Here is a 13,623-nt window from a genome sequence, read left to right on the forward strand (position 1 = left end):
TAGTGTGTACAATTAGACAGTGAATAAAGGCATTGACAAGGTATCGACATGAGCCAACAGTCCCAGTCAAGTCAAGACACTTCTCATGATTGCTTTTTATCTTTTCTTTCCAAAAGTTCCTGTTTTTAATCTTTCACAGAGCATTATCTATCATTAGGGCAAATGTGAAAAGAAGCAGTTGAAATGCTGTGGAAATAAATCAACAAACAACGGGAGCAAAATGATCATGCTGAATAACATCTGTGAAAAAAGAAAAACAAGCATTTCATGTAGAGTTACTGCAGAGCAGGGCATGACATCACTCTCCAAGACATTACGCACAGCCCGCTAGCCATAATATCCTCTCATGTCTTGGGTTTTATTTAAGCATACATTGGAAATCTACAGTAAATGAGCTCTTGCATACGACCCTCAAAATTTGTTACGTGTTTTTAAGATTTGTTCCGGTTGAGGGTCTACATCTCTCATCCAGATGTGCCAAATGATGCAAGCAAATTCTTATACAAATTTGCACAAATTTTGATGGGAGTGAGCATAGCCACAGAAACAACATAAACCAGTGTCTGACCTATGAAGCAGAAAACTGCAGAGCATTTTGTATGCAGACACTCCCTGCTTCAGAGAGAAATTCCTGGAATGAAAATGAGACAACCAATGAGTAATAAAAGCTGACCATTAAAATATATTAAAATGAAGAAGGCTTTGTTCAGTTTTATTTGCTTGGTTCTGGTGCATCTAATGGCATTCTGTGTTAATTTGCCTTGAAAATCCAGTTACACAACATCCACACCTCATTTAAACAAATGGATGAGGTAAAGCATTAGAATATTTTGCTTGTTTTGCATAAACATGCATATTTGAGAATAGAAAGAAACTGAAAAATTGTTAATTGAAAAGATATTTCAACCAAAAAACAATCATTTACTCGCCTTCAAAACCCATTTAAGACTTGAGCTTGTCTTCATAATATTTTTTTATATTGTTCTCCATCCATTGAAAGCCTACACAACCAGAACTTTGACACTTCAAAAAGTGAATAATGACATTGTAAAAATAATCCATATCAATTGAGTGGTTTAATCCAACTTTCCCCATGTGTCAAGTAAGCATGTTTAACATATTTGATGAGCTATATGTGCAGTGTGTGCATTGATCAGTGTTTATATGTGAATAAAAGGATAAACCTGTCATAAAGAGACCATGTTTCTTCTGAAGACTTAGATTAAGCTGCCCGACTCATACCTTTAGGATTTCTTTATGAGCCTGTTTACACCTGGTCACTTCATGCATTTTCTCTTATGAGATATCAATTTCATTTTTTAAAACGGTTTCATTTAAACTTGAGCACATAAATGTGTCTCCGCAAAATGGATATGTGACCCTAGACCCTGGTCTTAAATAGCACGGGAATATTTTCGTAGCAATAGCCAAAAATACATTGTATGGGTCAAAATGATCAATTTTTTTTATGCCAAAAATCATTAGGATATTAAGTAAAGATCATGTTCCAAGAAGATATTTTATAAATTTCCTACCGTACACATATCAAAACTTAATTTTTGATTAGTAATGTGCATTGCTAAGAACTTCTTTTGGACAACTTTAAAAGGAGATTTTCTCAATATTTAGATTTTTGGCACCCTCATATTCCAGATTTTCAAATAGTTGTATCTCGGCCAAATATTGTCCTGTCCTAGTAAACCATGCATCAATGGAAATCTTATTTATTCAGATTTCAGATTATGTATAAATCTCATTTAAAAAAAAATCGGACCCTTATGACTGGTTTTATGGTCCAGGGTCACATAGAGGCCTTTTCCCGTGCTATTTGCAAATTTAAAGGAGTTGACATCAACGAAATCAGTAATTTCAGCTAATTTCAAGATCTGTACTTTTATTGAAGATGATTGTGTGTTGAGAGTCTGCGACTTGCTTTTGGTTTCTTTTGTGTGTCACTCAGCTAGGCCTACTCATACGTGGCAATGCCTGTTGCATTTGCGCTGTCAATATCTGTCTATGACATTTAGCTTATAACACACTCTCACATGTTTTGTTATTTTAACATTTTGGGAGGAGTAAAATTTACATATGTGACCCTGAGCCACAAAACCAATCATATTCAAAAAAATCTCAGATACATCATCTGAAAGATGAATAAATAAGCTTTTCGAGGGTGCAAATTTTTTTTTTTTTTTTTTTTTTTTTTGAGAAAATCACCTTAAAGTTGTCCAAGTGAAGTTCTTAGCAATGCATATTATTAATCAAAAATTAAGTTAAGTTTTGATATATTCACAGTAGGAAATTTACAAAATATCTTCATGGAACATGATCTTTACTTAATATCCTAATGATTTTTGGCATAAAAGAAAAAAAAAGAAAAATTTTTAACCCATACAATGTATTGCTACAAATATACTACTGCTATTTATGACTGTTTTTTTTGGTCCAGGGTCACAAATGTGGTTTCAACATCTAGATGCATTTACACTTGTCCAGTTTTGTCTGGAATGCATCACAGACCACTTAAGCGATTTGAGCATTTTGGCTTTCAATGGATGGACAAAAAAAGATTAGAAAACATCTTTGAAAATTGCGTTTTCAAGATAAACAAAAGTCTTATACGTGTGGATTGAAAGAGAGTGAGCAGATGATGACAGAATTTCTTTTCTGGATAAACTAACCTTTTTTACAGTGACCATACACAGTGACATTTCTTTAACATCAAATCTGTTCTATTGCATGACCATGAGCTTGGATGAAATTAATCAAAATGCTTTGGGGCCAAGCACCAGAAGCGTTTTGTGCATTGCAAAACTAGGATGGTTCATGAGTTGCATCATGGGTGGCTCTAACCAGCAAACTTCAGCAATCTAGAGCTTAAACCAAACTGCACTGCTACAACTTTGACAGCTGCCTAATGAGACATAAATATTACATTTACTCTGAAGATCATCAACTTTAATAAGGACTGGATTGGAATTGTAGAATTTGTAGCGCTAGGGAAAAAAGGTGATCACTACGTGGTGTTGTCCTGAAATGACTCAGAGCCCTTTAAAACACAGTGTCGATGCTTGCCAATGCATTTTTGCTTTTTTGCATTTGTGCAACATTTTACAACAAAATTGGCAAGGCAATATGGCCGAATGTGGAAAAACTGGTATCGTTGGATTGTGCATCTTTACTTTAGAAAAGATTGTGCAATATTTTACAATCAAATTGGCAAGGCAATATGGCCAACTGGAAAAACTGGCATTGTTAGATTTTACATCTTTATTTTAGGAAAGATTGTGCAATCTTTTACAAAAAAAAAACTGGCAAGGCAATATGGCCAACCATAGAAAAACAGGTATAGTTCAAATTGCATATAGCAAATTCAGGTATAGTCTTAAAACAACTCAGAGATTCACACAACATAGTGCTGATGGTACTGACCAAGTATCGTTCTGATGCAACAAAGTGTTAAAAAGATTTTAATATTTTAATAAGGAAATGTGTCCAACCATTGTTTGATTCTTAATTTTCACTTTACAATTAATTGTTGAAAAGCTTTTTTTTTTCTTTTTAAGAAGGTGGCTCTGTTACTAAGCCTTTCAAATACATTCAGAACACAGTGCTAACGAACTAAAGAATTTTAACATGCCAAAAAATTGCCCGAAAACCTTCCTCTAAGTCAATCTAAAACCCAGCCAGATGTATAGGAAAAATAACATGTGTATCTGTGGTGCTTGGCCCCTTAATAATATTCATTGTTTGAAAGAAGCCTGTGAACCTATACAATAAGACAGACTTGATTTGATTGAGTCACTGAATGATAATAACAATAGGGTGAGCTTGATGCCCCTCCTTACAAAACAAACTCAATAGTTTCTAACCACAGTGGCTGTGGAATGAGCATTACATTACAACTTTCATCAGTCTGGTAACAGTGTTTACATTTGGAAGACTGTAGTCTAGGCTAAAATATTAATATCTAGGCCAATCCACATTCTAGTCCTGCCCAGTCCAGTCCTACCATTCCAAATGCTCAAATATGTGGGAATAATGCCCTGTTGCAACAAACAGCATTATACCAACACTGTTTCGCAACTTCTTTAATTCTTTGGAGAAAGGGTCATGAATAAAAACAGCCTGAAAGAAATTCAGGGGAAAAATTCATTGATACATCCTGCAAATAAAGACGTTAATCATGTGCTTGTAAGGCATGCAAACTGAATTTCTTTGAAAATAAAACTTTCAAACGTGAACAACACTGCTTAATAAATAAATAAATAAAAATATATATTTAAAAAATAATTCAAAAACAAATGTCAAACATATGGCAGTCAAATATGCACAAAACAAAACCATGAAAAACATTTTTCTCAGAAGTACATAGTTTAGTACATTTATCCTAGTTCAGGTGAAATACATTAGAATTTATTACATATAGAGTACAGCACAAATAAAGAAAAGACAGACATGTTGTAGACACCAATCATCAGATTAAAAGACAATTATACTGCAATCATACTATTGGATGAGAACAACATTGCAACTAAACAGAGTTGGATAATAACACTAGAGCTGCTTACAGTTGAACTAAACTTGTTTCATGTAATTTATGAACTTATCAGTTGACACTACTGAAATGACCTGAACTGAACTAAACTGAGCTCAATAACGACACTATTATTTTCTGTAGAGCTGCTTTGCAGCTGAATTTGTTTTCTAATTGATGAATTTTAATGTGGCTTGACTTCCCATCCTTTTACCATCCTCACCATTTACCATGAAACCCTAATGGCTCATATGCAAAACATAATGGTAGAGGATGCATCCACAATTGTTCAGTTTCCACATTATACAGCTGGTCTAAAGACTCTTATTCTTCAACATGGAAGTAAACTTATGGGCGAGACTTCAGGTTCATTAGCCGCTATAGGGAAATAACAAGAAGAATAACAATGTGCAGTAAATGGTAAAACTGGTTGCACTACAAACCAGTGTGTTCATAACTAAGATAATACATTAAAATAATATGGTAAGACACACCAATTTACAATACCAAGAAGCAAAACAAGCTGTTTTGTACAGCTAAAAATAGCTGGACGCAGATGAGACTGGAAGCCAGACCCATAATATTTACAAACGGCCGTGCCATTCATATAACAACAATGATTCAACAGCAACTGTAACAAAACCTGGTTAACATCCAGCAAATAATACTCTCACATCAGTCAGAGAATGATTTGCATCCACTTTCAGCTTTTATTCCAAAACATGAACCTGATAAGCTTCATTTATGCTTTCCTTGCTATTTCTGCCTTATGCATATTTATATATATCGTTATTCATGAGAGTTGTCGTTGTGTCTCACAACATCTACAGTTCAAATGAATTATTTTAAAAAGCTTGATCAAACTGCTGCATAAATGCAGCATGATAAATATGAGGACACCTGCATGCACAGGAAGTGTGGTCAAGCCGTACATAATTAAATCAGGAAGAAATCTTTCCGTGTGCGAAATACTATCCGACATGGACAGGTGACAATAATAGCAACCACAAACCATTCTCTATATATTTATTTATTTATTCAACACATTGAAATCGTCCTTCTTCATCAGCTGAACCGGATATGTTGTGTAAGTTTCAACCATTTGATTCTGAGCCTTATGTTCTAGAGGTTAGCATATGAATCTTAATATTTGTAAAATGTATTATTTTTCCATCCTTTTTTTCATTCTCTGTCACAAACACTTCATTAAGACTAGAGAGAAACAATTTGCCAGTTTGTCATCTGATACAGCGACATTTGAGTCTTCTGCTCCTATGTTTGTGCAGAATTTGTAATGAAATTAATTGAAAGCCTGTTCTGGAGGAGGACTACAAAGGCAGAGTTTTTCATTACGCATTATGTTGCAACCTCTTGGCAGGCGTGCAACAATACACAAACTAAAACACAGAGCGTCTGTCTCTTCTGCCTCTTTAAGGTGGCTGAGAGTGGCTGCAAATCAGCTTTTTTGAAGACCAGTAACATCAACTTTGATAGCAATTTAGGAACATTAATATGAAAAATGCAGGTTAGATAAATCAATAGATTCATATCCACTGGATAGCAAACCAGAGGTAGATAACAGATAGTATATTCAACTTTGGACAATCTGTGTCAGAGTTACAAGACCCCCTCTGATTCATTAGTCTGGCCTCCATGTTTCTGACCGCACTGTACTCTTTACTCGGCAAATAGCCAGCTTAACACAGCAACCTGAGTGTGTTGTGTTATACTGAGCCCTCAGAGCTTTCACTATTGATAGAAACTGTAACACAAGCCAACAGGAGCCCTGAGGGGCCAAACTAAAATGTAATCTGTATTCTCCAAAGAGCAGTGAGAGAATTACACTTTTTTGGATTTAGGCAGAAGTATTCTTGCAGCTGATTCCGTCTCAGAAGAAAAAAACATTTAAATTCAATTAGACTGAAATTAAAGCTTAAAAATAATAGTATCAGAATCATAATTTGGGTCAAACAAGACATCCAGACTCAGTATGAGACAGAACAATTTATTAGGTGTGCAGAGGGGTAAAACGCAGAAAGGGGCAAAATGAACTAATCTGAATAGATAATCATATTATCTTTATGTACTCTACTGGTCAAAAGTTTGGAATAATGAAGATTTATTACTGCTTTGGGAAAAAGGCTCTTATGCTCACCAAAGCTGCATATATTTAATAAAAAATACAGTAAAACTTGTAACATTTTAAAATATTATTACAATTTCAAATAACTTTTTTCTATTTAAAAATGTATTTTAAAACATTTATTTCTGTGATCAAAGCTGAATTTTCAGCATCATTACTCCAGTTTTCAGTGTCACATGATCCTTCAGAAATCATTCTAATAGGCTGATTTGAAACATTTCTATGTCGAAAATTGAATTTGTTGCTAATGTTTTTATTAAAAATTGTTACACACTACTATTTAAAATTTGTCACAAGACAAAAAAAATTGAAGAAAAAAATAATACTTTTATTTAAAAAGGAAAAATTAAATAGTTCAGTTTTCATAATGTTACAACGTATTTCTATTTTTAATAAATGCTGCTCTTTCTATTAATCAAATAATCCAGAAAAATAAAATGTATTGCAGTTTCCAAAAGGTATTCATCAGCACAAATGCCTTCATTGCTAAAATAATAATAATAATAATAATGGTATTTCATTGATAATAATAATAAATGTTTATTGAGCAACAAATCAGCATATTAAAATGATTTCTGAAGGATTCTATGACACTGAAAACTGTTAAAAATATATGAAAACTCTTAAAATATATTAAATTGTAGCAATATTACTTTTCACTGTATTTTAGATACTTTTGAAAATACTTATTTTAAAAATATTTTTAAAAAATATTAATTATTCCAAGGTTTTGACCAGTAGCGTAAAATTCAGCTCATTTGTATGTTGAGTTATTGCCTTGCAGTAAAACTTGAAAGTGTCTCAAAATACTTTTGAAAAACAAGTTTGATGAAGAGAAAAACATCACAAATGTTTCGGAAAAACATATGAGCAAACTGAATTGAAAATCTAAGTTTACATTTATAATTAAAAAGTATTTAATGGCCTAATATTTTATAGAAGAATTGTCCCTTACAAAACAAAATAAAACTAAAAAGTAAATACAAAACAATGTAAGACAAAACAACAAGGACAAAGAAATAAAAAACAGTCATCATGTAAATAAAAACAAAAAAATAAACAAAATGAAAAACACTAAACAACAAGCAAACAAAGAAAAAACAAATGTCAAACAACAGATCAAACAAATATCATAAACCAGAGTACAAGAACATTTTCAACAGAACATATACAGTACACAAATGAAATATGAATTAAACTGGAAGAGAAAATAGCCAGAAGAAGCAAGTCCAATTTGCAGTGAAACCTAAAATCCCACAATGAAATTCATTTAAGCTGGAAAATACGTCACCTTCCTTCAGCTGCAGCCAGCATGTCCTGCCTCGTCAGAGGGATGCATTTGGCTGCAGTTAGGTACAGATGTCCAAAGGCAACAGACTTCTGGTTTACAGAAACTCACCCTAAACCTGGGCACTTTGATAAAGGGGCAGAGTAAAAGAAACTAAAGTGAATTGCATTTTGAATGTACAATTAGGAACTCAAAAGAAAAGTTCTGAGGAGTGTTTTCACCGTGGACAGTTTCCCCACTGTTCAATAAAAGCCAGGAGAAATATTAAAAACTGCCAATTATACATGCATTAGGAATACATTTTGTTTATGTATACTTTTTCCATTTGAAAAATTCAAATATTCCCATTGGAATTTTGAAATAATTTTGAAATAAATTTTTTTTAAATGTCTTTCTTTTTTTTTTGAGCAAAATTGGACATTCGGGACCTGCAGGCACTGAGCCAATTATGTTCATTCACAAAGCTACAAAAACGCTGGAGGGCCAAATTACATGATACAAGACTTGTAAAATGTATTTTGAGTGTCTTTGTTATTATTATTATTATTATTATTATTATTATTATTATTATTACATTAAAAAAAAAAACAAATGTAGCTTTTTGAGTGTTTATTATTGGTGTTGCTGTTAAATTTATCACAGTGTGTTAACTACCAACTAAAAAATGGCATTTGATTAAACATGAATTAAAAATTGATATTTAATCACTACTTGCAAACAATATTTGCTACTCTGATGCCCCAATAAAGGTTTTGTTTATCTTTTTTTTCCACATAAAAATCATGATTTTTGATAGTTTTCCTTATAGTCTTTTAGCAAGGCCCAAAAAAGGACAAAAATTATATTTAGACAACAAACAAATCTAAATGCAATCAGGTATATTTTCCTAATGAAGTAAATGAGTATTATTTTAATGTTTACTATTAAACCAGCTTTCTGTGCTTAAATGTCTGTTTATGTTTTAAGGCACATTCCTGGTCAAGTCATCATCAGTACATGTTATTCCAAAACAAATAATGTCAGTTGTCTGTAATCTTTTATCAAAATCTTGCTCCACCTCTGAAACGATGTCACCACACCCTCCCCACAAAGCACCTGTCATATAAAGACCATTTTTCATGAACCAAATTAATCAACCACAAAAAATGTGGGCAGGCGAATATGCATCAGGACGCAGGCCTTAGCTCCAGTCTTCAGCATCTGAGAGAAAAGATGGTTTAAAAGGCGAAAGCAAAGCCTACCTGCGGCGAGAGCCGTCGACGGCGGAGGTCCTGCCTCTCCACCGCTTTTTTGACTCATAGCGGCTGCGTTCTGCTCTCTAGAAGATGGCAGCTGCAGCTCTTTCGGGAGAAGATCATATACTGATTCTGGGGGGGAATCATGGAGAAATCTATTAAGTCTCAGACAGTAAAACGCAGCAAGTCAAAATAGCCTTGCACAGATTTCTTTGTGGCAACTGATATATGCAGTGAATTTCCAATATCTCATTTCAAGTGGATTATCGCCAGGCAGGGGTGATAATCAGCACAACATTTATTTCAGTACTTTTCCATGACCATAAAAGTCGTCTACATCTGTCAGTCCAATTCCAGGTATACAGTGTCTTTCTGAACCCCACACGGCCTGCTCGTTGACCTGCCTGGCCATCAACATGGAAAAAGTCCTGACTGCTTATTTTACACCAATAGTAAGTGATAAATACCATTTTTGGCATGCCAGAGGCCTTAGTCACCGCTCTGTGATTGTAGTGCGTTATTTTAACAGAACAAGAACACAATGCCTTCCGTCCTTGTTCTCTATTCTGATGAGTGTAACTTTGAAAACAAGGCTGCTACAAGGGGACGAGGGATTTGACAAATCGAGATCCCACTGATTCCAGCGGTTAGGCCCATATCGAGCACACAAAAAAGGATAAAATAAATAAATGAATGAATATAACAGTCACCCATCTGTCCAGAGACAAGCTCCCCAAATCCTTCATTTTGTACCTTGTCATTTATCACTGGGTCTGAATGAGATTAGAATGTTTCAGAACAGATCATCTCTCAGTTTTATGGTCTCAGAGATTATTGGTCACACCTGCCAATAGCAGAAATTTTTAACTTGAGAGCTGATGCCATATCTAATGAAACATGAATGCAAATGAGGCTGTGAAATATACAAATACGCTCAGATTAGTGGGTTGTGCTGTCTTAATGTTACAGGTTAGGGATTCCCAAACTTTTTTGTCAGCCAAACACCTTCGACATAAAATATTTTCTCAAAGTACCCCCTGAGATTATTATGAAGTTGTTAAATTATTTAATAATTTAACACATTTGCGTGTTCACAGTTCTCTAATGTCAGTTAAAGGGGTCATCGGATGCCAATTTTTCACAAGTTGATATGATTCTTTAGGGTCTTAATGAAAAGTCTATAATATACTTTGGTTAAAAATTCTCAATGGTAGTGTAAAACAACACCCTTTTTACCTTGTCAAAATGAGCTCTGCAAAAACTCATCCCATTCTGAGGAATTGTTCCTTTAAATGCAAATGAGCTCTGCTCACCCCGCCCCTCTCTTCTCTCTGTGGAGTGAGGAGCATCTCCGAGAGATTGTTTACTTTGGCCGCATTTAGCGTGTTTAGCCTAACTAGCACGTTATTAAGAAAGGTGATTGCAGAGATTCATTAAAAACCCCTTATACTCACTTCTGCTGTAGGTGAAGCTGGATCACAAATGATTTGCACAAACATAGTCGCATTTATGTAGATCGGGAGCCACATTCCCTTCACAAACAAACGTAATCCACTGCATCTTCAGCGGCTCAGATGTCGGGAGTAAATGACGACCACTATGTTCATTATTACATCCAGCAATACAACACCTCAATCGATCAATCTAACGTACATCCCTGCTCCGGCATTGAAAAAATGGAGGTCGGACTGTTACAGCTGTTCTGAGGTAAAATGCTCATGTCAGTCAACTATTGTGGGAGCGGCCTCTGTCGGTGTGACACCACAGGCATCTGAGAATGGCTCGATTTGAAAAAGGGGATATTATTTTTACAGATTAATTTAAAACCACTGCATGGATTTTTATCATTATAGGGTAGATTAGGGCTGCACGATTAATCGCACGATGTCGTGAGGCGCGTTTAGTCAATGAAGCCGGTACTTTGATTAGTAGTAAAGCTCCATCACGTGCGTTCAGTACACAGAGCAAGTAATACACAGAGCCGTAAAGCACTGACAAGCTACGCCAAATCGATTTTGAGCGCGATTTTGGCGTAGCTTGTCAGTGCTTTACGGCTCTGTGTATTACTTGCCGCTCCAGCTGAACGTACGTGATGGAGCTTTACTACTAATCAAAGTACCGGCTTCATTGACTAAACGCGCCTCACGACATCGTGCGATTAATCGTGCAGCCCTAGGGTAGATTTGTACATACACTGTCAACACACATTAATGTTCAAACATCATGAAAAAGTGAACTTTGCATCCGATGACCCCTTTAAAGGTCACATGACATGCAGTTAAACAAATACATTATTTCAATTTTTGTGAGCGTTTTATTTTCATTGTTTTGATTAATAGTTTGTTAAAAAAATTATATTGTTATTTTTTAGACATATATATTGAAATTGAATTTGAACTGTGACGTGATAAACATTTAATCTCACACTTAAATGCTAATAAAAAATAGTTGCTTTTATCAGTGTTCACACTTAGGTTCAATCTTCACAAGAACCAAATAAGACTGAACAGTCTTTGCATTGAATTTGTAGCTCAATTTAAAGTCTATACGGAGTATTCTTAGTTGCGATATTGTCTCAGTCCACATTACATTAACTGTTGTTTTCAGGAACGCAGTCACTTTAAATAATAATAACAATAATTAGAATAATCATTACTATTATCATCATTATATTTTTATTCTATTTTAAAATAAAAATGAATATTTGATCATTCAAATATATATATATATATATATATATTTGATCATTCAAATATATATATATATATATATATATTTATATATATATTTATATATATATATATATATATATATATATATATATATATATATATATATATATATATATATATATATATATATATCTCTATATATATATATATATTTTTTTTTTTTTTTTTTTTTTTTTACATGCAGTGCTTCACTTCCAAATGATAAACCTCCAAGCTTTTATTTTGGCAGAAAACTGCAGTGGGAGACCTTTAGACTGTTTAATTGACAACAGGTTTACAAATTAACTGATAAAAAGTTTAAAACTTAGGCACACAAAAATAAACAACATGCAGAGACAAGTTTTTGTGAATCAGCAGTTAGTGTGAACCAAGATACTGAAAACATCGGATCATGAGCTGCTCGTGTGTAAATGAACACTGAAACAATTTTTCCATTTTTAGGATTTAATTAGAGATGCACCGATTGCAATTTTCTTGGCTGGTTTTCTAAGAACTATATTTGACAGCAGATGTCATTTCCCACTGTTAATATTGTTACATTTTTTTCACCTTGCATATTAAATATGTCATCTTTCACAAAAACTTCTTACATTGTTGCAATTAATTCAGTTAGAATAATAAGACTGTAAGAGTAAGAGTAAGAGTATTTACCATTCATACTCAGTATCAACAAACACTGTCTTTTTTCTACTGGAGAGGAAACACAGAAACTACATCTGAAGTGGCATTAGATGTATTTACAGACAGTTAAATGAAGATGAAGTGCCATTAATGCATTTACACCACAAAATTGCAAATGCATAAATCATTTTATAACACTAATATTTTAAATAATTTCTTGAATATACGAAATAAGAAATGTTGGGAAACATGCAATGATACTTTTAAAGGAGAGGTCCACTTCCAGAACAAAAATTTACAGATAATGTATTCACCCCCTTGTCATCCAAGATGTTCATGTCTTTTTTTCTGGCGTAAAGAAATGATGTTTTTTTAGTTAAACATTTCAGTATTTTTTTCAGTCCATAAAATGGACTGATATGGTGCCCCGATTCTGAACTTCCAAATGCAGTTGTAAACGATCCCAGCCGAGGAAGAAGGGTCTTATCTAGTGAAACGATCGGTAATTTTCATTAAAAAAAAAAAAACAATTTAAATACTTTTTAATCTCAAACACTCGTCTTGTCTTGCTCTGCTTGAACTGTGTATTCTGGTTCAAGACAGTTAGGGTATGTTGAAAAACTCCAATCGTATTTTCTCCCTCAACTTCAAAAATCATTTCAAAATCATCCTACATCACTGCAGAAGCACCGACCCAGTCTTTGCAAAGTGAACATGCAAAGATCAAACACCCTCAACAAAAAAGGTAAAACAGCGATATAGGATGATTTTGAAATTGAGGGAGAACATGAGATGGGAATTTTTCTACATACCCTAAAGCCGCTTTTTCCACATACTAATTGTATTTTCGAATACTATTTAGGACGGATAGTATGCAAATTGGGACACAGCAAATGTCTTTATGAAAGAGTCACTGAATCATTGACTCACTCAATTCATTCAGTAATGAAACATCTCTGTTGCTCAGAGATACACAACAGCTCAGCTGTGGCTTTGATTGGAACTATTTCCTTTTACAAAATTAAGCAAAAACAGTCAATATTGTATCTAAAATGTAAGTCACTTTA

The 13,623-nt window shown here is 33.8% G+C and overlaps 1 protein-coding gene across 5 annotated transcripts in view; it reads right to left on the reverse strand.

Moving 5' to 3' along the window:
- Positions 1-13,623, reverse strand: part of nfat5b (nuclear factor of activated T cells 5b) — a 70,183-nt gene that overhangs the window by 21,894 nt on the left and 34,666 nt on the right. For 2 of the 5 annotated variants that reach the window (XM_051114473.1, XM_051114472.1), the window contains exon 2: positions 9,210-9,335. In XM_051114473.1, the coding sequence (XP_050970430.1) occupies positions 9,210-9,335 (126 nt within the window). Of the gene's footprint in view, positions 1-568; positions 9,338-13,623 lie in introns of those variants that run through there. The other 3 variants (XM_051114477.1, XM_051114475.1, XM_051114476.1) reach the window with 3 other exon arrangements.

The sequence above is a fragment of the Labeo rohita genome, chromosome 7 (genome assembly GCF_022985175.1).
Source record: "Labeo rohita strain BAU-BD-2019 chromosome 7, IGBB_LRoh.1.0, whole genome shotgun sequence".
Taxonomy (NCBI): domain Eukaryota; kingdom Metazoa; phylum Chordata; class Actinopteri; order Cypriniformes; family Cyprinidae; genus Labeo; species Labeo rohita.